The 24,072-nt window shown below is 46.4% G+C and overlaps 1 protein-coding gene and 1 long non-coding RNA gene across 2 annotated transcripts in view; one reads left to right on the top strand and one right to left on the bottom strand.

Annotated features, from left to right (window-relative positions):
- The window catches only part of LOC141049746 (uncharacterized), a 98,430-nt gene that overhangs the window by 37,573 nt on the left and 36,785 nt on the right, over positions 1-24,072 (top strand). The window lies entirely within an intron of this gene.
- LOC141049745 (alpha-2-macroglobulin-like protein 1) overlaps positions 18,834-24,072 on the bottom strand; it is a 257,127-nt gene continuing 251,888 nt past the window's right edge. Inside the window, exons 35-37 of the mRNA XM_073546472.1 lie at positions 22,066-22,107; positions 21,251-21,385; positions 18,834-19,008 (exon numbers count right to left, since the gene is read on the bottom strand). Coding sequence (XP_073402573.1) covers positions 18,983-19,008; positions 21,251-21,385; positions 22,066-22,107 — 203 coding nt within the window. The 3' untranslated portion in view covers positions 18,834-18,982. The remainder of the gene's footprint in view (positions 19,009-21,250; positions 21,386-22,065; positions 22,108-24,072) is intronic.

The following is a 24,072-nucleotide window of genomic DNA, read 5'->3' as shown; positions in this document are numbered from 1 at the left end:
AAATAGCGAGGACCAGCTGACGGTGCTGGAACCCGGAGGGGCAGCAGAAGTAACAAGTGCCAATGGCACAACCGTGCAACAGCTGACGGTGCTGGAACACGGTTACTAAGCAGGAGGTACCGGTGCTCCAAAGCACTACCAAGGACCAGCAGACGTTGCTGGAACTCAGATACCGAGAAGGAGGCACCTAGGCTAAAGGCTCTGCCGAGAACCAGCTGACGGTGCTGGAACCCGGCTGGGTAGCACAAGGTACCCATAATCAACAAAGTTGCAAGGCTGCGAGCAGGACGCAGTTACCGAAACCCACAGTCCAACAGGGGGTGCTTGTCCTATTGGCACTACGGAACCAGCCTTTATTACCAGAACCCGCAGCCCACATAGGAAGCACCTAAACGGCAGGCATTGTAGTCTCGGCTAACCCGACCGCAGCACGACCGGACAACGAGTCAGTGGCAAAGTGACATTGACACTACCCGGAAACAGCAGGCGTGCTGGAACCAGGATGGGCAGGAGGGAGTACCCGTGCCAAAGACACTTCCGAGAACCAGCTGACGTTGCTGGAACCCGGATGGGTAGCAGAAGGAACAAGAGCCAATGGCACAGCCGTGGACCAGCTGACGGTGCTGGAACATGGTTACTAAGCAGGAGGTACCTGTGCTCCAAAGCACTACAAAGGACCAGCAGACGTTGCTGGAACACAGATACCAAGAAGGAGGCACCTAGGCCAAAGGCACTGCCAAAAACCAGCTGACGGTGCTGGAACCCGGCTGGGTAGCAGAAGGTACCCATGATAAAGACAAAGTTGCAAGGCCGCGAGCAGGCCGCAGTTACCAAAACCCACAGTCCTACAGGGGGTGCTTGTCCTATTGGTACTACGGAACCAGCCTTTATTACCAGAAGCCGCAGTCCACATAGGAAGCACCTAAACTGCAGGCATCGTAGACTCGGCTAACCCGACCGCAGCACGACCGGACGAGTCGGTGGCAAAGTGTCGTTGACACTACCCGGAAACAGCAGGCGTGCTGGAACCAGGATGGGCAGGAGGGAGTACCCATGCCAAAAGACACTGCCGAGAACCAGCTGACGGTACTACAACCCGGGTGGGTAGCAGAAGCTACAAGAGTCAATGGAACTACCGAGAACCAGCTGACGGTGCTGGATCCCAGAGTGGCAGCAGAAGGAACAAGAGCCAGTGGCACAACCGTGGACCAGCTGATGGTGCTGGAACACGGTTACTAAGCAGGAGGTACCTGTGCTCCAAAGCACTACCAAGAACCAGCAGACGTTGTTGGAACTCGGATACTGAGAAGGAGGCACCTCGGCCAAAGGCACTGCCGAGAACCAGCTGATGGTGCTGGAACCCGGATGGGTAGCAGAAGCTACAAGAGTCAATGGAACTACCGAGAACCAGCTGACGGTGCTGGAACCCAGAGTGGCAGCAGAAGGAACAAGAGCCAATGGCACAACCGTGGAACAGCTGACGGTGCTGGAACACGGTTACTAAGCAGGAGGTACCTGTGCTCCAAAGCACTACCAAGGACCAGCAGACGTTGCTGGAACTCGGATACTGAGAAGGAGGCACCTCGGCCAAAGGCACTGCCGAGAACCAGCTGACGGTGCAGGAACCCAGCTGGGTAGCACAAGGTACCCATAATCAACAATGTTGAAAGGCCACGAGTAGGCCGCAGTTACCGAAACCCACAGTCCAACAGGGGTTGCTTGTCCTATTGGCACTATGGAACCAGCCTTTATTACCAGAACCCGCAGCCCACATAGGAAGCACCTAAACTGCAGGCATTGTAGACTCGGCTAACCCGACCACAGCACGACCGGACAACGAGTCGGTGGCAAAGTGACATTGACACTACCCGGAAACAGTAGGCATGCTGGAACCAGGAAGGGCAGGAGGGAGTACCCATGCCAAAGACACTTCTGAGCAGCAACTGGCGATGTTGGAGCCCAGGGTCAATCATGCATCAGGCTGAGGACTACTTGGATCAAGCAGAAAATAAGATGTAGTGTGATTTTGGAGGCAGCAAGAGACTTTGCCATCCACACAGCAGGGGAGCAGCAGGCGTTACTGAACCCCACTGACACAGGAGCGAGTGTTTCTATCTGTGTGGATGGCACTTCCAAGCATTAACAGGCTGTGTTGAAGCCCAGGATCAATCACGGAGCAGGCTGAGGCCTACTTGAGGCAAGTTTTATATCGGTTGTACACTACTACTGATTGTAACCGTGCTCCACTATGGCCTCTGGCTCTACTGTCTCTAGCATTTCCCCTGGCCTCCAACCCCGCCAGTTGCTGCTCTGAAGTGGCGTCTGCACAATCCACACTTGTTCCTGGGTTACAGGGGCTCTGTCACGTCAGTGGATCCCCTGATGTGTGTCTGGCAAGGTCTCCAGCTCTGTCCACATTCCGACTACTAGTAATGGGAATGTGGACAGAGCTGGAGACATTGCCGGACACACATCAGGGGATCAACTGACGTGACTGAGCATCAGTAACAAAGGAACAAGTGTGGATAGTGCAGACGCCACTTCAGAGCATCAACTGGCGGGGTTGGAGGCCTGGGGAAATACTAGAGACAGTGGGGCCAGAGGCCTAAGGGGAGCATGGTTAAAAATCAGTAGTAGTGTGACTGTGTAGGCAGCAGGAGCATTTGCCATCCACACAGCAGGGGAGCAGCAGGCGTTACTGAACCCCACTGACACAGGAGCGAGTGTTTCTATCTGTGCGGACGGCACTTCCAAGCAACAACTGGCTGTGTTGAAGCCCAGGATCAATGACGGAGCAGGCTGAGGCCTACTTGAAGCAAGTAGAAAATAAGATGTAGTGTGATTTGGGAGGCAGCAGGAGACTTTGCCATCCACACAGCAGGGGAGCAGCTGGCGTTACTGAACCCCACTAACACAGGAGCTGGTGTGTTTTTCTCTGTGAAGACACTTCTGAACACCAACTGGTGTTGTTGGAGCCGAGGATCAATCATGGAGCAGGCTGAGGCCTGATGTTTTTGGCATGTGGAGGCAGCAGGAGACATTGCCGTCCACACAGCAGGTGAACAGCTGATGTTACTGAACCCCACTAACACAGGAGCTAGTGTGTTTTTCTCTGTGAAGACGGCACTTCTGAACACCAACAGGCGTTGTTGGAGCCCAGGATGAAGCATGGAGCAGGCTGAGGCCTGATGTTTTCGGCATGTGGAGGCAGCAGGAGACATTGCCACCCACACAGCAGGGGAACAACTGACGTTACTGAACCCCAATAACACAGGAGCTAGTGTGTGTTTCTCTGTGGAGACAATGGAAAATGAAAAGGTAGGGCGCACTGCTCATATTAAGACACATATAAGATGGCGGGGGTGCAAATCCATGGTCATATGAAATAATGCTGAAGAATGAAGAGAAAAAGCAGGACCAGAAGGAGAAATGCACACCACCAATATATGTAATACAAGGAAAAAAACTTTTATTAACAGCAATGTCAATTTAAAAACAAGTAAAAACAAGAACAATCATATTCCGACTGTTAACCCTGATCCATGCAAAAAATATATAGATAGTCTCGTACAAATAACATAAATATGTCAATGTACATGAATTGATAAATGGGGAGAGTATCCACTATCAGGTGTATACACAAAGATACATGTGGTCATTATCACTATACCATGCACAAAAAATGTAATGCTGATACAATCACCCCTTAATATAGACTCATAAATAAAAAACACCTTAAGGTAGGATATCACAATAGACAATATGTCTGTCACAATAACCACATGAAGCACTCCCTTGGAGATTTGACAATGCAAGGGACAAGGACAAAAATGGAGCCTGTCCCAAATCAAAGCACTAATTGTGCAACCATATGACCCAAAATAACATAATTCCACATGCCATGTGAAGACTATGAACATCAAAAGTCACACAAGAAGGGCAACAAAAGATGGCGTGCCAAATAAGGATACTCATAGCACACCAGTGCATAGAGTGATAAAGCCATCCAATTGCAAGGGGCAAAGGATCACATGTGGATCAAAGTATGATAAAATGCATGTGAAGGATCCATACCACGGCATCAGTACAAGCAGGGTAACAGAGGGAAAAGCCCAACGCGTGTCGCCGTACCAAGACGGCTTCGTCAGGGGAAGTGTGCATAGCATTGCTGTAAACGCCTTTAAATACCTGTTTGTGTAACGCTTAATTCAGCCACCTGTGAGGAGGCATGTCAGGCCAGGAAAGGGAAGTAGCACAAGAGGCTGAAACCTGGCAGACGTCTCTGCTCAGAATGTCAGACGCACACGCGCTGAACAAACAGCGCGGTGCATGAGACGCAGGATAGAATCGATATGCATGCGCAGCTCCCGGGAGTCTGAATGTGGAAAAAAAAAAAAAAAACACATAGTGTCATGAAGACAAAAAGGAATGTGAATCGCAAAATGCCCAATGTGAATAACACACAAGGTTATATTACAGAGGACTGTGAAACAAGCCCCCCCAAAAAAGCACACAGCAGGGGAACAGCTGACGTTACTGAACCCCACTAACACAGCAGCTAGTGTGTTTTTCTCTGTGAAGACGGCACTTCTGAACACCAGCAGGCGTTGTTGGAGCCCAGGATGAAGCATGGAGCAGGCTGAGGCCTGATGTTTTTGGCTTGTGGAGGCAGCAGGAGACATTGCCGTCCACACATCAGGGGAACAGCTGACGTTAGTGAACCCCACTAACACAGGAGCTAGTGTGTTTTTCTCTGTGAAGACGGCACTTCTGAACACCAACAGGCGTTGTTGGAGCCCAGGATCAATCATGGAGCAGGCTGAGGCCTGATGTTTTTGGCATGTGGAGGCAGCAGGAGACATTGCCGTCTACACAGCAGGGGAACAGCTGACATTACTGAACCCCACTAACACAGGAGCTAGTGTGTTTTTCTTTGTGAAGACGACACTTCTGAGCGACAACTGGCTGTGTTGAAGCCCATGGACTATAGTTCAGGTGGTAGAAACATGAACACAACAGAAGACCTGGATACCGTTGCCAACCCATTATTTATTCAGGAAGAGGACTGGCAAATTCTTGCGAGATCCAGGCCTTGTTCATTTTCAGAAAAGTAAGCTGGTCAACGTTATCGGAAGATAGTCGCGTGCGACGGTCTGTTAGTACACCACCTGCGGCACTAAAGACGCGTTCCGATAATACACTTGCAGCAGGGCAAGCCAGCACCTCCAATGCATACTGGCTAAGCTCTGGCCATGTATCCAGCTTAGAGACCCAAAACTTGAAGGAGGAAGAGCCATCTGGGAGTACACTGACAGGCCAAGACATTTAGTCTGTCACCATCTGACGGAAACGTTGCCTCCTGCTGACTGGAGCCATCTGTGATGGTGTAGACAATTGTGGCGGACACACAAAACTTTGCCACATTTGGGCCATGGTGGTCTTGCCTTGTGCTGAGGCGCTGCCTCTGCTCCCTCTTTGTGCCGAGTTTCCTTCACTGCCTCGATGCACAGAGCTGCTTTGTAAAGCACTAGCACCACTGCTGTCGGGTGGAATGGAAAACATGATGGACTGCACCAGTGTGTCTTGGTACTCCCGCAGTTTACGCTCCCGGGTCAACGGTGGTATGAGGCTTTGTAAGTTGTCCCGGTAGCGAAGATCTAGTAGGGTGTACACCCAATAATCAGTCATGTTGAGAATGTGGGCAATGCGGCGGTCGTTTCTCAGGCACTGCTGCATGAAATCAACCATGTGCTGCAGACTCCCAACTGCCAAAGAAACGCTGTCCCCTGCTTGAGGCGTCATCTCTGCCTGCTCTGCATCACCCCACCCTCGCTGTACATACTGACTAGAGGAGTGTACCTCCCTCCTCTGGAGAGATGTCTTCCTCCTCCATCGACTCCTCCTCATCCTCCTCACAAAGTGTCCCCTGCCTAGGCCTTTGTGAGGAACCACGTAGCGCAGACAATCCAGAAGAAGATGGCATTTGGGACTCCTCATCCTCCACCTCTTCCAAAACCTCCTCCCTTAGTGCTTGCAGTGTTTTTTGAAGCAGGCAGATAAGGGGGACAGTCATGCTGACTAGTGCATCATCTGCACTCGCCATCCACGTGGAATCATCGAAGGCACGCAAAACGAGGCAGATGTCCTTCATAGAGGCTCACTCAGTGGTGCTGAATAGAGTTGAGCGAAACGGGTCGAAAAAATTCAAAAGTCGCCGACTTTTGGCAAAGTCGGGTTTCATGAAACGAAACCCGACCCTAGGATGAGGTCGGCCACGAGGTCGGCGACTTGCGCGCCAAAGTCGCGTTTCAAAAGTTTGTTTTGCGCTCTTTTTCAGCCAATCAGGATCCACGGACACTGTGGGCAACGTGATGACATAGGCACGGGTCACCACCATCTTTCAGAAGGGCATGCAAGTGATTGGCTTGCTTTGGTGGGCGTCACAGGGGGTATAAAAGGGCGTTCACGCCGACCGCCATCTTACTTCTGCCGATCTTAGTATAGGGAGAGGTTGCTGCTGATTCTGTAGGGAGAGCGTTAGGCAGGGAAGAAGACAAAAAAACTGCTTCTGCTGCTAGCGATTTGGCCTGCACAACACACCAGTCACTGTGTGTGCAGTGCAAGGGGAGGCTATATAGTGGTGTATCAGTGGTGTTGGTTGTTGGGCTGCCTTCTAAGGCTTCCTGACATTCCTGCATTGCTGTTTACCCACTGCTCCGCAAACTGCTTTTTTAAAAGCAATCCAATCTCCCTTATCCTCTAGTCACTTTTGTCACAGCTGTGCCATCGAGCCTGTCACATAGCGCTCAGATATTCATTGGGCCTCACACAATCCAAAAGTGTCCAGTGTCCAAAAGTGTGTGCAGAGATTCAAAATCTCCCTTATCCTCTAGTCACTTTGGTCACAGCTGTGCCATCGAGCCTGTCACATAGCGCTCAGATATTCATTGGGCCTCACACAATCCAAAAGTGTCCAGTGTCCAAAAGTGTGTGCAGAGATTCAAAATCTCCCTTATCCTCTAGTCACTTTGGTCACAGCTGTGCCATCGAGCCTGTCACATAGCGCTCAGATATCAGTGGGCCTCACACAATCCAAAAGTGTCCATCCAGTGTCCAAAAGTGTGTGCAGAGATTCAAAATCTCCCTTATCCTCTAGTCACTTTGGTCACAGCTGTGCCATCGAGCCTGTCACATAGCGCTCAGATATTCATTGGGCCTCACAATCCAAAAGTGTCCAGTGTCCAAAAGTGTGTGCAGAGATTCAAAATCTCCCTTATCCTCTAGTCACTTTGGTCACAGCTGTGCCATCGAGCCTGTCACATAGCGCTCAGATATCAGTGGGCCTCACACAATCCAAAAGTGTCCAAAAGTGTGTGCAGAGATTCAAAATCTCCCTTATCCTCTAGTCACTTTGGTCACAGCTGTGCCATCGAGCCTGTCACATAGCGCTCAGATATCAGTGGGCCTCACACAATCCAAAAGTGTCCAGTGTCCAAAAGTGTCTGCAGAAATTCAAAATCTCCCCTGTCCTATAGACACCTTGTACCTTGTTTTACATTACTATATAGTTTGTTGGATTTTGTCTACATTTCTACCAAAAATGAGGAAGGCTGGTGGAAGAGGCCGTGGAATTAGGCGGGGGTTGGCAGCTGGTAATGATGGTGTTGGTGGTGGATCTGATGGTAGTGGCAAGAGCAAAATAGGACCGAATGCAGGAGGTGCTGACCCTGCGTCATCGTCTGGCTACATAAGGCCTCGAACGCTTAGTTTTCTAGGAGTTGGCAAACCGCTTTTAAAGCCAGAGCATCAGGAAAAAGTTTTGTCTTATATTGCTGACTCAGCCTCCAGCTCTATCGCCTCCTCTTCTTCAGTTGTAAAAAGTAAAAGCACTGAGTCGTCATTGGAGGCTCATGTTCATGAACCACACCTTTCCTTGTGTCCTTCACCCCAACCAAGATTGAAGGATGACGCAGGCCATACTACTGATTACTCCATGGAGCTGTTTTCACATACCATGCCTGGATTATCAAGTGAAATGGTGAATTACCCAGTCCAAGATGAATCTGACATGGAGTGCACTGATGCACAGCCGCTGATGGATGATTCTGCTGGTACATTCACTCAGAGCACTACATTGTCTTCGCAGTGTACAGAGCCAGATTCTGACCCTGATGAGACTCAGGTGCCCCTTCCCGCACACTATACCACCATACACGGTGACACAGAGGAAGGTGCACATGACATAGAAGAGGAGGTGATGGATGACCCAGTTGTTGACCCAGATTGGCATCCATTGGGGGAAGAGGGTGCTGCTTCCAATAGCTCAGATGAGGAGCATCCACAGCAGACATCGACATCGCAACAGCTGTTATCTGGCAGGCCCGGAGCACTCCAAAGACAGGTTCCAAACATCAAAAGAGTTGCTGGACAGCTTGTCCAGAGGGTCAAAAGATCACAGCGTGCTAGGCCGCAAAATGTCTGCCAAAGTAGGAAGAGTGCAGTGTGGCACTTTTTTGAACAAAATCCTCATGATCAGGCCAAGGTTATCTGTAAGAAGTGCGCAAAGACCTTTAGCCGAGGGAAAAATCTGAAAAATTTGAATACCAGTTGCATGCTTAGACATTTAACCAGCATGCACTTGCAAGCGTGGACACAACACCAAACCTCAAGTGCCACATGTGCAACTGATCACAACAAAGGTAGTCAGCAACGCTACATTGTTTCCCCCACTGTAAGCCCACCGGTTAGCACAGCAGCAAATGTTGAGGTGTCGTTGCAAGACCACAGCAGTCAGGGAATCTCACTGTTATATCAACGAAAGACTAATTCAAGGCCATCAGAAAGAACACCAACTCCATCACCATCATCAACCCTCTCTCAGTCCGCCCTGTCCACCGCTACTTCCACCATATGCAGCTCTCAAGTCCAGCTCACCCTCCCAGACACTATGAGTAGGTCAAGAAAGTACTCAGTCTCTCATCCGCGTACACTGGGTTTGAACGCCCACATTGCCAAACTAATCTCGTTTGAGATGATGCCCTTTTGGTTGGTGGAAAGCACAGCTTTCCGCGAACTCATGGCCTATGCAGTACCACGCTATGACCTACCCAGTCGCCACTTCTTCTCTCGCAAAGCCATCCCAGCCCTCCACCATCATGTGAAAGACCGCATTGTCCATGCACTCAAGCAGTCAGTGAGCGGAAAGGTGCACCTCACAACTGATGCATGGTCCAGTCGGCATGGCCAGGGCCGTTACGTGTCCATCACTGCGCACTGGGTTAATGTGGTGGATGCAGGGTCCACAGGGGACAGCGGTGGTGGGACAGTGCTGCCTAGCCCACGGTATAGGAAACAGTTGGCTGTAGGCGTTCGACCCTCCTCCTCCTCCTCCAGAAGCGAAAGCTCGTCCACAGAGCGCAGTCGTACGAGCACTCTATCTGCAGCTGCCACTGTTGCACACGATGTGTCCCCCTATCGAGCAGCTAGTGGAAAGCGTCAGCAGGCTGTGTTGCAGATGATGTGTTTGGGCGACAGACACACCGCCGAGGTGCTGGCTGAGTACTTGAAGCGACAAACTGAGTCATGGCTGGGCAGTGTACATCTTGAGGCAGGCAAGGTAGTTAGTGATAACGGCCGTAATTTTGTGGCAGCCATAGCCCTTTCAAAACTCAGCCACATACCTTGCTTGGCTCACACCTTGAACCTGGTGGTGCAGTGCTTCCTCAAAAATTATCCGGAGTTAACAGCCCTGCTCCATAAGGCGCGAAGACTGTGCGCGCACATCCGCCGGTCGCCTGTACACTCCGTTCGTATGCAGAAGCTGCAGCGATTGCTCCACCTTCCCAACCACCGCCTCATTATCGACATTGCAACAAGGTGGAACTCCACCCTGCACATGGTGGAGCGGCTGTGCGAGCAGAGGCAGGCCATAATGCATTTGTGGGAGGATACACGGCCAGGCACTTTGAGAGCAGACATGGAGTTGACAGGTGTGCAGTGGTCGAAGCTGAAAGACCTTTGTAAAGTCCTTCAGTGTTTTGAGGAATGCACACGGCTGGTAAGCGCAGACGACGCCATCCTAAGCATGAGCATCCCACTTATGCGTCTGCTCATGCAAACTTTGACGCACCTTAAGGAACAGGCGTCTGCAGCCAATGTTGATGAGGACGAAGAGGAGGAGGGAATCCTTGATGACATTCAGCCATGCTCGGGGACCTCTCCTGGACGAGGTGGAGGAAGAAGAGGAGGAGGAGGATGATGATGGGGATGATTACTTAGGGGAGGAGGATGCATCTCGTGGGGCAAGCGAAAATGTTGGCGTGGCAAGGTCTGGTACAGGGTTTGTGCGTGACTGGAGGGATGTGGATTTGCCAGAAAGTGCTCCTCCACCCAGCACTCGCAGTGCATCATTGACACCGGGAACATTGGCCCACATGTCATATTATGCCTTGCGGATCCTAAAAAGGGACCCCCGCATTGCCAAAATGACGAACGATGACGACTACTGGCTGGCCAGCATCCTGGATCCACGCTATAAAGGCAAATTACAAAACCTCATGCCACAGGAGAACCTTGACCTAATATTGGCTAATAAACAAGCAACTCTGGTAAATCAGTTGCTTGAGGCATTCCCAGCACACAGCAGCGGTGATGGTTCTCACACGAGCCGTACGGGCCGGGGGCAGCTTGGCAGAGGTGTTCGTGGTGCACACAGCAGAAGTGGCGTTGGAGACAGGGGTTTCATGACAATGTTGTGGACTGATTTTTCAAATACCGCTCACACAACTGGTAATACTGCATCGATGGAAAGTGACAGGAGACAGCAGTTGTCAACTATGGTTACAAACTACTTTTCCTCCCATATCGATGTTCTCCCACACAGGTCATTCCCCTTTGACTATTGGGCCGCTAAACTGGACACCTGGCCTGAATTGGCCCAATATGCCTTACAGGAGCTCGCTTGCCCAGCTGCAAGTGTGCTATCGGAAAGAGTCTTCAGTGCAGCTGGATCAATCCTGACAGAAAAAAGGACCCGTCTGTCAACCCAAAATGTGGATGATCTAACCTTCATTAAAATGAACCACGCATGGGTTTCCAAGGATTTTGTCCCACCTTCCCCTGATGACACATAGGGTGACAGAAAAATGGCTTGCTTTGGTCCACCTCTTCCTGGTACTTCACCTATTTCGCCTTTTGCATCAGCTGAATGTCCAACATCAACATATGCCACTTTCTAAAACTCCCTAACTGTGCTGCCTCCTCCCCCATGGCCGGGGTCACCACCTAGCGCACGACACCGTGCGAGTGCCATTGCCCTGGACAGGTGGGTAGGCCGACTCTTGGGCGCGGGCACTGGCACAGGGTCCCTCATAGTGCAATCAAGTGTCTCTGACGGTGGTGGTACACACCCGCCGTCAGACACACCGCCGTACTATGAGGGGCCCAGTGCCAGTACCGACGCCCACGAGTGGGCCCCCCTTGCTTGGGCAGGGCCCCAGCATTTGCAATCTTTACCTCTCCCTGCTCCTCCGCTGTGTAATCTGGGCCGTCAAATCCATACTGTGCCTGACACCGTCTGAGCCTGCCTCCTGAGACATATATTTTGAATGTGTACGCTATCCATACATGTTATCCGGGGATACGGTACCCTTTCTAACATTTGTGCAATCACGTGCAATCCATACTGGGCCTAACACCAACTGAGCCTGCCTCCTGAGACATATATTTTGAATGTGTACGCTATCCATACATGTTATCCGGGGATACGGTACCCTTTCTAACCTTTGTGCAGTCACGTGCAATCCATACTGGGCCTGACACCGTCTGAGCCTGCCTCCTGAGACATATATTTTGAATGTGTACGCTATCCATACATGTTATCTGGGGATACGGTACCCTTTCTAACCTTTGTGCAATCACGTGCAATCCATACTGGGCCTAACACCGTCTGAGCCTGCCTCCTGAGACATATATTTTGAATGTGTACGCTATCCATACATGTTATCCGGGGATACGGTACCCTTTCTAACCTTTGTGCAATCACGTGTAATCCATACTGGGCGTGAGAACGGCTGGCGAGCTGTTAAGCAAGCTACAGCACCTGTGGTTTGCACACGTAAGTTTTTCATTTTTTCAGGAATGACGGTTAGGCCTAATTCCGGAACTGCGGTTGACCTGCACTTACTGGGAAATCATTGTTCGCGGGTAATAATTGTAATCAGTGATCCCTATCACTAACGTTGTTCAGCGGGTTATCTGCACCTGTAAGCGACAAACGCTGGCCTTTTCAGTGTAGCGCACATGCAGCCACGGACATGTAAGGGCATGACACACCAGTTATTGGCCAATCTCATGTGCCAGAGCCTCACGTGTCCCTCTAGTAAGCCGGACTCGGACCGCGGGGCATGACGGAGTCTCGTTCGTTAACGGAATTAAGCTTGCAATGTGTGCATCTGTTCTGTAGCTGGCATGGTTGAGGTTTCCCAGGTGGAGTCAAATTTAACCGTAGGCTCCACTCCTGGTGGTGCCCTTCTGGACATTCCTTTAAGGTTCAGCTTTGCAACCATACTGCCCACGTAAAACAAACACTTTGCCTTCATGAACGCTGTTTGGAGGGTCATGACTCGTGGGAATAACGCCGCCCAATCAGTTAACCTGCTAGAGAGATCCTTTGTTGCTCCCAAGCATGACATCACACTCCCTAGGAAGAAGGTAATGCCACTGTGGCGACCGTACTCCTGGGGGCGACACAAGTGCACTGATGCCCAGCCACTGCTCGATGAATCTGCTGGTACATTGACCCAGACCACTACATTCCCCTCGCACGCTACACGACCTGAATCTGACCCTGATGAAACTCAGGTTACCCTTCCCATATACAGTTCCATCTTACATGGTGACAAAGAGGAAGCTGCAGATGAAAGTGCAGGTTCGGCCCACCCGCCATCAGACACACCACCGTACTATCAGGGGCCCTGTGCCAGTGCCGTCGCCAACGAGTGGGCCCCCCCCTGCTTGCCCAGGATCACAGCACTTGCAAAGTTGAAATACTGTGCAGTGAGATGGAAGATGGGGACGACGAGGAGTCCAGACAAGTACAGGGATTCCCTAGCGAGGAGACTTATTTGATTGTTTTCAATGTTGGGACAGCAATTTTGGGGGAGCACTATACTCTGGAGAATGATAGATGGGGCCCACCATACACTGGAACATTCCAAAGGTGGACATCAGACACTGGAGCAGCATTTACAGGGCCCATTATACACTAGAGCATTAGAAATGGGGCCCATTATGTTTGGAGCATTATTTGGGCCCATAAGACAGTGGAGCTTCATCCATGGGGACCAACATATACTGTAGCATTATGTGGAGCTCATCATATACTGTTTCAAACATTATATGGGACCAATGATTCTGTATGGAGAAATAGATGGGCCTCATCATGAGATGTAAAAAGTGAGGTATTTTTCATTGTACTATACCGCTATTTCTCTGCCGTATCGGAGCATGATGAGTTGTGGTATGTGTTAAAGGGGCGCTCTTTCGCCCAGGGCACATGAAAACCTGGAGCCAGCCCTCCCCCCCCCCCCCCACATTCTGTAGCCAAATAACCCCCATTTTTCAGTGCGTAACTTGTATTATGAAGTTAATTAAGGTTGACAAGCTTAAGTAAGAAGAATTGATGCTTTTGGCATTCAAATGGGCACTGTTGGTGTGTTTCCTGTCCTCCTCTCACTGCCGACTTTTATTTCCCATTGACTCACATTGGGTTTCGTTTTCGGGACGACCCCGACTTTTCCCTATAATCGGACGATCTTGCTCGACCCGACTTTTGGAAAAGTCGGGTTTCACGAAACGAAACGCGACCCTAAAAAACCAAAAGTCGCTCAACTCTAGTGCTGAAGTGTGACTGGCGCACAGTGCGACTTGTTTGCGCCTGATGCAGCTGGTACTCCATGACTGCTGCCTGCTTTCTCACACAACCGCTCCAACATATGTAAAGTTGAATTCCACCTGGTGGGTAGGTCACATATGATGCGATGTTCCGGAAGGCGTAATCGGCGCTGCAGAGCAGCAAGGTGCGATCTTGCCATGCTGTAACGCCGCAAGTGAGCGCACTCTATATGGACCTTGTGCAGCAGTGCATCAAGATCTGGATAGTCCCTCAGAAAGCTCTGCACGACCAAGTTCAGCACATGTGCCAGACATGGGATGCGAGTGAGGTTGCTTAGGCCAAGAGCTGCCACCAGATTTCGGCCATTGTCACACACTACCAAGCCCGGCTGGAGATTCGCTGGCACAAACCACACGTCGCTCTCCTGCTTGATGGCATTCCCGAGCTCCTGCGCTGTGTGGCTTCGATTTCCCAAAGAAATTAATTTGAGTATATGGCCTGTTGACGTTTGGCCACGGCTGTGCTCATATCGGTCGTAACAGGCTCCTGCTGCGCTGTTTCTGAGGAACTTGAGTAGGAGGAGGAGTCAATGAGTACAGACTGGATTCCTGCAATCCGTGGAGTTGGCATAACACGTACAGCGCCACTCTCCAGATCTGTACCCGGCTCCACAACATTGACCATTGGGTCAATATGGCAGTGAGGGGAAAGGGCAGTGAGGGAAAGGTATCGTCCCTGTCCATGGTTACTGGTCCACGCATCGGTGGTCAGGTGGACCTTGCTACTGACGGCATTTAGTAGTGCATGTTTTATTTTTCCCTCCACATGTTTTTGCAGGGCAGGGACGGCTCGCCTGCTGAAATAAAAGTGGCTGGGCACGGTGTATTGTGGGACTGCCAATGCCATGAAGTCCCGGAAGGTGTCAGTCTCCACCAGCCTGAATGATAGCATTTCAAGTGCCAGTAGTTTGGCAATGCCAGCATTCAGAGCCTGTGCTCGGGGATGGTTTGCCGAGTATGGCCACCTTTTATCCCATGCCGGTGCTACCGATGGCTGAAGAGTGGCCTGGGAGTGTGAGGATGACTGGGAACGTGGTGCTGTGGGTGGAATGTCACTGGGTCTCCGGAAAACAGTGCCAGAGGTTCTTCCTTGGCGATCCTGTGAGGAAGCCGAACCAGCTGTGTGTGAGCTGGAGGAAGAGGCCCCAACACGAGCTGAAGAGGTGGTAGGTGGTGCTGTACGTTGGCCTATGTCTTCAATGTGTCTGTGTAACTCCACCTCGTGCTTGGTCCGCACATGTTTCCACATATTAGTGATATTGAGGTTGCTGACATTTTTCCCTTTTTTGACTTTCTGATGACACAGCTTGCATTTGACAAAGCAAATGTCATCTGCAACTGTGTCAAAAAAGGACCACGCACTGCAAGTCTTGGGAGCGCCCATTTTGCCTTTTGAAAGAGGAGTGCCCCTAATGGGTACCGAAGTGGAGGCTACAGGCAACCAAGTCTGCCCCCTCCCTCTCCCTCCTGTTTTGGCCATTCGGGAAATCTCATCCTTAGAGCTGCTCCCACCACCTTCCTGTTCCTCACACCATGATGGGTCAAGGACCTCATCATCTACATTCCCCTCTTCAAACACCTACTTCTCCTGGGTTGTCTCGCCAGCACCGTACGCACCAGAAAGTGGCACCTGAGTCTCGTCATCATCTGATGCGTACTGAGGTGTGCTGACCATAGGCACTGTCAAACCTGACTCTTCAGATTCCAAGGGTCAAAGAAGTTGCACATCACTACATACTCCCTCTTCTTCACATTCTTGAATGCTGCTTGGCTGGCCCCCTCTTTCCAAGCCAACAGATTCAGAGAACAGAAGTAGAGACTGTGATGGCTCCTGTCCAGGGCTCTCTGACTGCCTAGGCACTTTGGCAGGTGGTGAAGAGACAGATGGTTGCTCTTCTGTGCTCTGGCCCTGAGAGGACGTGGAAGTCATTGAAGTCGATGCGTTAGCTGCCATCCATCCGACAACGGCTTCAATTTGTTCCTCCCGCAGCAGTGGGGTACGGCGAGGTCCTACAAAGCTGCGCATAAAGGACTGTTGCCTGCTAAAACTGGGGGATGCTGACTCACTGGTGCCCGCAGCAGGCACAGAATCCCCACGTCCTCTCCCTGCAGAATCCTCACGTCCTCTCCCTGCTGAAACTCCACGCCCACGCGCCTTATTCCCTGCCTTCTTCATCTTGCTAGACTGATAAAGATAGGCAGAAAAGTACAAAGGGGGCTTAGTGTGCTTATTTCTGAACAGCTGGTAACAGGTATAGGAAACACTAATTTTATGAAGTGTATGTGTGGACTACACTTTAATAGGAGCTAATGTGGCCTACACAACTGTCAAATAGAGTGTTTGGTGAACTTTATTTATTTTTTTTTTTTTTAAACTAAAAGGATGTGACCAAAGATTTGAAAGTGATAGTATCACAAATTTTTTGGAGCTATTACAATGCAGGCAGGTAACCTACAATGCAAAAGATGAGGCTCCAAAAAAATTGGGTAATACTAATCTGGCTGCAGCTGAAGGGCACAAGCCAGAAGAAAGGCTCCTCTATCTACTCCTATATAGTGTTTGCAACCAACCAATGTAGATGGATACGGATGGATGCACACTAATAGGAGAATAAAAAATGAGCTGCTATAAAAGAAAAATGTGTGAGGCAGTGACGCACGCTGAGCAGCCTACAACCAGACGTAGCTGCAAGACACACTACTCAGTGTGAGCTGCACTCACACACAGTCAGAGACCTCTCAGACAGCCGTGAACAGTGCAGATAAGTGGGCACTAGCACTGAAAGGCTGCAGAAAGGCTCCGCTGTCTACTACTAGTGTTTGCAACCAACATATATGGATACGGATGGAAGCACACTAGATAGAATTTATGAAAAATAAGCAGCAATAAAAATATGTATGAGGCAGCAGTGACGCACGCTGGGCGGCCTACAACCAGACGTGGCTGAAGGACCCACTACACAGCATGACCTGCACTCACACAGCCCTTGCAGACAGCTGTGAACACTGCTGCTAGGCAAAAGAAAGCTACAGTGGTGGTTTATGTAGCCTGGGTAAAGCACAATGTTTTTTGGAGAATCGCTATTTCTAACTGTCCCTCACAGTCTTCAACAGCAGCCTGTCCCTAACTGAATTCACAGCAGAGTGAACAGAAATGGCGGCGGTGGCTTTTATAGTGCATCATGACATCATTTCAGCAGCCAATCACAGCCATGCCAATAGTTATCATGCCTACATGCCTAACAGGATGTGCCCACACTTGAGGATTCCCATTGGCTGAATCAAATCGAGCGGGCTCATAGCATTATGGGAACTTCCGATTCCGGTATTCGATATGAAATAAGTATCGGAACTCAGTATCGGAATTCCGATACAGCGAATATCGGCCGATACGTGCGGTATCGGAATGCTCAACACTACTATCCACTCATTCTCCACTCTCCACCACTATTCTCTCACAGCATTAGTTTTGCAGTGGAGGAGATACTGCTGCAGGTCCACCTCTAATGTCTTCTATTTATGGTTTTAGAGGAACGTTTTTAGACTGGAGAATTCTGAGTAATTAAAATTCAAGTATCAAACAAGTTCAGGAAGCATATAACCATAAAATACACAAAGCTTTATTTTAATTGATACAAAAAGACAAAGACAGTTATAAAAGGAGATGGATAGCCAATTGAATACCACAATTACATATGTCTCAACAGGTTGTCTAGAGCTGCATCAAAAAGGGATACACGTACATCAAAGAGGAATCACAGTGCAATATACTTAGTGTAAAAAATAGGTGAAAGATATCAAGATGGGTATAGGCTTGTATAGAATTAAAGCTGCATAGGAGAACCACTAAGGTTATGTCATAAAGTATATGTGTGAGCCCTCTGCAAGGTATATATGTATAATGCTAGATCTCATCTATGCACATAAATAATATAATAGTGAATGTAATCAGAGAGCACACAGTATAGTATAGACAGTAATGCCATATGAAAAAATAACTACCAATGCACATAACATAATAAAAATATATAAGCATTATCACAAGGTCATATGCCTATCATTATTTTGCTGTTTTCTAAAGGGTAGCTGCATTATATCCAGGGGATGAGACCAGACTATGGAGGAACCCTATGGGCCAGTCATTTTTAGATTCCTATGCTGGCAACTTGGTGCTAATCATTCTTAGCAATTTTCATCCTATTTTTCTATAGAGTGTTATATCTTTTGACAGTCATTTGACTATATGATATTAATGCTTATATATTTTAATTATGTTATGTGCTTTGGTAGTTATTTTTTCATATGGAATTATTGTCTATACTATACTGTGTGCTCTCTGATTACATTCACTATTATATTTATGTGCATAGATGAGATCTAGCATTATACTTATATACCTTGCAGAGAGCTCACACATATACTTTATGACATAACCTTAGTGGTTCTCCTATGCAGCTTTAATTCTATACACGCCAATACCCATCTTGATATCTTTTACCTATTTTTTACACTAAGTATATTGCACTGTGATTCCTCTTTGATGTACATGTATCCCTTTTTGATGCAGCTCTAATGTAGACACTCTGATGAGACATATGTAATTGTGGTATTCAATTGGCTATCCATCTACTTTTATAATTGTCTTTGTCTTTTTGTATCAATTAAAATAAAGCTTTATGTATTTTATGGTTATATGTTTCCTGAACTTGTTTGATACATATACCTTTTGGGGAAGCGCCATTTTTTGTAGGCCAAAATTTGTTGAGTTATAATTAAAATTCATGTTTGCAAAATTGTACACTATGTATATATAATTTTTTTGATTTTTTTTTTGTTCCTTTTTTAAGTTCACAACAGTCAGACATAAGACAAGACTCAGGTTGGAAGGACACTTTCACTTTATTGATTATTTGAAAGCAACAGATCGTGATGGTGTATATGTCTGAACCTTCTTCCCGCTCTTCGTATAATTCTCCTAGTCTGTAACAAATAGAGGTCACTGGGGCCTTATGCAGTTACTGAACTTTGGTTAATGGTTTTCTATCTTCTTAAAACCTGTGAAAAATATAAAAATATAGATCAAAATAAATACTTACATTAGACCTTTCTGGAATATTCTAGACTTTGTTTCCCAAGCTGAATCTTACAGGTCATTTATATTATCTAATGCGTAGATATCTATATTGATCTGAACCTTTCAATCACTATCAGCAGTGACAGTGGTCTATGTCACGACAATGCTGCAGTCTGTTAAAGAACAGACCAACTGTAACTAATATGTTTTTTTGTTTTCTGCAACTCTATAGATAAATAAAAATTTTTCCAAGATTATTCAGTAGTGGTTCTACTTGAAGAATTAAACCCTCCACAGATATACAGTAGGGTGATTCACAACTGAGTTTCTAATTCAATCAATCTCTTTAATCATGTAAGGACCGGACGATTTTTCATTTTTTCTCTTTCAGTTTTGTTCTCCCCTTCTTTGAAGATCTGTATCTCTTTCACTTTTCCGCCAATATACAGTATATATATATGAAGATGAGATTTTTGTTAGATGAGTTGTAAATAAGAAGGACAGCGTTCATTTAACCATATAATGTGCTGAAAAGAGGGAAAAATATTCCAAGTGCAGTGAAATTTTGAAAAAAAAAGCCACAATTCTGCTTTTCATGTTTGGTTTTTGTTTTTACAGCGTTTATTATGCAGTAATAAGACCTGACAAGATGATTCTTTGTGTCAGTACGCTTACAGCCATAAAAGTTTTTTTTATATATATTTTATTTTAGTGATTAAAAAGAACTGAACACAAATGTAAAATTTGATTTTTGTCACCGTTTTCTAAGACCTGTAACTTTATTATTTTCCTGGTGATGGAGCTGGGTGAAGACTTGATTTTGTTTGTCAAGCTGTAGTTTTCTATTGATAATACTTTGGGGGTACCTACGTTACTTTGATTGCTGATTGTAAACTTTATTGTATTTTTGGGGAAAATCGCTGCAAATTGCATTTCTGGAGTTTTACATTTCTTCATCAGTGCTCACATTACATGATAAATATTTCAAAATTGTATTATTAGTTATGGCAATTATAAATGAGAATGCTAGTATGAAGAAAAACTTGAGGTGGCACTCACCAATCTAAAAGTCCATACTTCATTCAAAAGACGGTTCACAACATTTCCACAGGGAGAATGGGAGATGGAGTGTGCGAGTGAGGACGTGTTTTGCGCTGTTGCGCTTCTATGGGTCAGAAGCGCAACAGCGCAAAACGGCCAATGTCACTCATGCACTCTGTCTCCCATTCTCCCTGTGGAAATGCTGTGAACCATCTTTTGAATGAAGTATGGACTTTTAGATTGGTGAGTGCCACTTAGAGTTTTTCTTTATAATAGCATACTCATGTTTTTCTGCTGGTGTGCACCCGTATTGTCTAGTCATTTATGCTTGTCATGTAATTTCAATAGAGTATTAACAAACCTGGAGGTTTGCTGCTGTAGTACCCGCCCGACGGTGTGGTTCACTTTCTTTGTGCAATTATAAATGAGGTAACATCAAATACTTACATTTTAATTACATTTTTTTAGTGTGTGTATAAAATATATATATATATATATATATATATATATATATATATATATATATATATATATATATATATATATATATATATATATATATATATATATATATATATACACACACATACATATATATATATATATATTTAGGTTTTTGAAACTTTATTTAATTTTCTTAGGGGACTTGAACCCAAGATCACTTGACTGCCTATTCACTGCACTGCAGTGTACTGTGAAAATGATAATCTCATATGAAGTCCAATCACAGTCTGGAATTTATAGTAGTTTTAACATAGCAGATACTGTATGTGGGCTTCAGCAGTCCACAGCTGCATCACATGGAGGGTCTATGGCCGTCAAAAGTGACAACCCCCATTTTAAATGCACTGTCATACTTGATGGTGGTGTTTATGAGGTTGAACTGATGCAATCATAGCTGGCTCAGTTACTTTTGGGTGCCAGCTATGTAAGAGAGACTGAACCTGTGCTTCATGGAGCAGGCTCGGTTCCTGAGCCCGATACATATACAGTAGTGATGATGCACAGGCGCTGTACATGTGTAGGGGCTGGCTTCAGGGCGTTAGATATCTCTAGTCACAGAACACTCTACATCAGAATACATCAGTGTACAATAAAGGGTTGTGATATGATAACTGATGAACGTGATGCACTGACAAAAAAAATTGTTGTGTCCAAAGAACATTAAATGTGTATTCATACCATGGAAGAAACACCATTTGGTCTCATGGATGCTGGAGTCGAAGCAGCAGCCGTTCTGTTCACACTGCTCCTTTGTTATCTTTGCGTATCCACAATCCTCTCTCTCAGTAGCAGATAATGCACAGTGAGCTACGACTGAACATGGACAAGTAATTAAAATGTCATATATTACAATATAACGTCATAAAACTTCATTTGTATAATGTATTTCTAGGTGGTAAGAAAACAGAAAATGCTGGAGTTCAACTTTATTTTATTGCAATTATTCCTTGTGATGAAGTTAGTGGCTGTGAGATATAAGCAGTTTATATCACACATCTTTCTTTTATTATTCTTTCTTTTCACTGTGACCCCTGTGCTGTATAAGTATGTACTCTACAAAAGGGGTTCTTCATGTTTTTTTTCCAGTGCTTTACTCATCCTTCCCAAGTCCGCGAGTCTGTGATAGTCTGCAGTGCTGATGTCAAATCGACAAAACTGCAGCCAACCAGTGAGCTCAGCAGCATGTGCTGTCTACTCAGAGCTGATGAAGTCACTTTCTGGATGTAGCACTTTTGACGTAACATCAGCACCGCAGATGATAACAGATACGGCGAGCATTGCCGAAGACCTGAGAGGAATGAGTAAAGCTCAACATTTTTTATGTAAATAAACTGCGTCTGGGCACAGGGATTTTCTGAAACCAGAAAACACTTTTAATGTTGCGTAATATTGTTTTTGGCTGTAAAGCATCTCAGCAGCGATAACTTGTGACGTGAGTGTTTCAACCACTGATTTTAACCACAATGATAAAATATTCAGAGATGATTTCTTACCTGAATTCCATGGGGCATGATACTCCACCGCTGTATACTCATCTGCAATAGAAATATATATTGATTATAAATTTCTTAGACATAGACTGACAAAATGTGGGTAGAAATATATAGTCCCTCCAAGAAAATAGGCTATTGGAACCAGGGCAGAATTAATATTTGTTAATATCACCCTCATATTGATGAATGAATTATGACTTCATCATAAATTGAAAGTAAAAGAGCTCATAATCTTAGACACGCTACATGACCCCGATGCAGCTGGGACCCCCGCTTTGGACAAGTAATTAAAGTGGGTTATCTGATGGATCGTAGACATGAAGTCCATACACAGGTTTCAGAAGAATTTAGAAAGCGGCAGACGTATGACCTGTGGAGATGTCTTATTATCGCCCTTGCCTCCCTTTGTTCAGGGAACTGCAAAATATCTGGTGCCTTGGACGTCTGGAGAATCTGAATATTAATTATTTAGACATTATGTTGCACTATCATTATTGAACTTTACATATGATACTGGTACTAGGTTTGCCGGCATTATTTGAGTTCTGTATGGTGGTATTTACTTTTGCAATTGGGGAATTGTACAGAATGTTTTTACTTTATTTAGGAGTATTATATTGACAAATGTTTGGAATTGTTAATAGGCCTACATGTTGTATTGTGCTGTTTATTGGGCAGCTACATGATACTGATAATTATTATATAGTATTCAGCTAGAGCAAGTGATGATAAGCCGATCAGTACAAAACACTATCGCAGTGTTTGGGATCCCTACTCTATTTGCGTAGAGAGGCCACTAATGCCTTAAAACTCCCCAGCTAGTGAAACAGCAAAGAGTCTGTTGAAATTATTGTAGCACATTTTAATCAAGTGAACTGTATTCTGAAAAATTCAATGTACTGTACAGTACTGTGCAAATGTTTTAGGTTTGTGAAAAATGCTGAAAATTAAGAATGCTTTAAAAATAAGTGTTGATAGTTTATTTCTATCAATTAATAAAATGCAAAGTGAATGAATAATAATAATAATTTTTATTTATATAGCGCCAACATATTCCGCAGCACTTTACAATTAAGCGGGGACATGTACAGACAATAAATTCAATACAAGTTAAGACAATTCAAACAGTGACATTAGGAGTGAGGTCCCTGCTCGCAAGCTTACAATCTACAAGGAAATGGGGGGACACAGTAGGTGAGAAATGCTTGTTAATTCAGGTCTGGCAATTATAATAGGGATTTTCATATAAAGCTGCATGATCCGGTCATCAGCCCGTGTGTTTAAGTGCAATAGACAAGTATCAAGTGCAGTTATCATGTGCATGAAGGGTGTGGAGACAGATGAATAGTAGGGTGCAGATTCAGAATAATATTTGGAAGGAGGGAACAGGGCAAAGTTAGCTTGCTGAGTAGTTGATGTGGTAATAATAATAATAATAATAATAATAATCTTTATATAGCGCCAACATATTCCGCAGCGCTTTACAGTTTAACAGTTTCAAAACACAAGTCATAAGTAACAACGCTAACAATACAATAATTAAAGCAAAATAAGACGAAATAAGACGACCCTGCTCGTGAGAGCGTACAATCTACAATGAGGTGAGGGAGATACAGAGTACATGTGTGTATTTACAATGGTGTATTTACAATGAAGGTCCAGCCATCTTGCAGGAGTGAAGGATGGATGGAGATAGTGAATGGGCTACGCACGCACACTTACACAGAGAATGACTTTGATTAGTGAATGTGATAGGCCGCTCTGAACAGGTGTGATTTGAGGGAGTGCCTAAAACTATGCAAATTGTGGATAGTCCTGATTTCTTGGGGTAGAGCATTCCAGAGGATAGGAGCAGCACGGGAGAAGTCTTGGAGTCGGGAGTGGGAGGTACGGATTAGTGCAGAGGTTGGTCGAAAGTCGTTTGCAGAGCGCAGCGATCGGCTAGGCCGATAGACAGAAATGAGAGAAGAGATGTAAGGGGGTGCCGCACTGTGGAGAGCTTTGTGG

This window comes from Dendrobates tinctorius, unplaced genomic scaffold (assembly GCF_039654945.1).
Source record: "Dendrobates tinctorius isolate UK_male_01 unplaced genomic scaffold, ASM3965494v1 ptg000147l, whole genome shotgun sequence".
NCBI classification, from domain to species: Eukaryota; Metazoa; Chordata; class Amphibia; order Anura; family Dendrobatidae; genus Dendrobates; species Dendrobates tinctorius.
The sequence above is the reverse complement of the archived record's forward strand: the minus strand, read 5'-3'. Positions and strand labels throughout refer to the sequence as shown.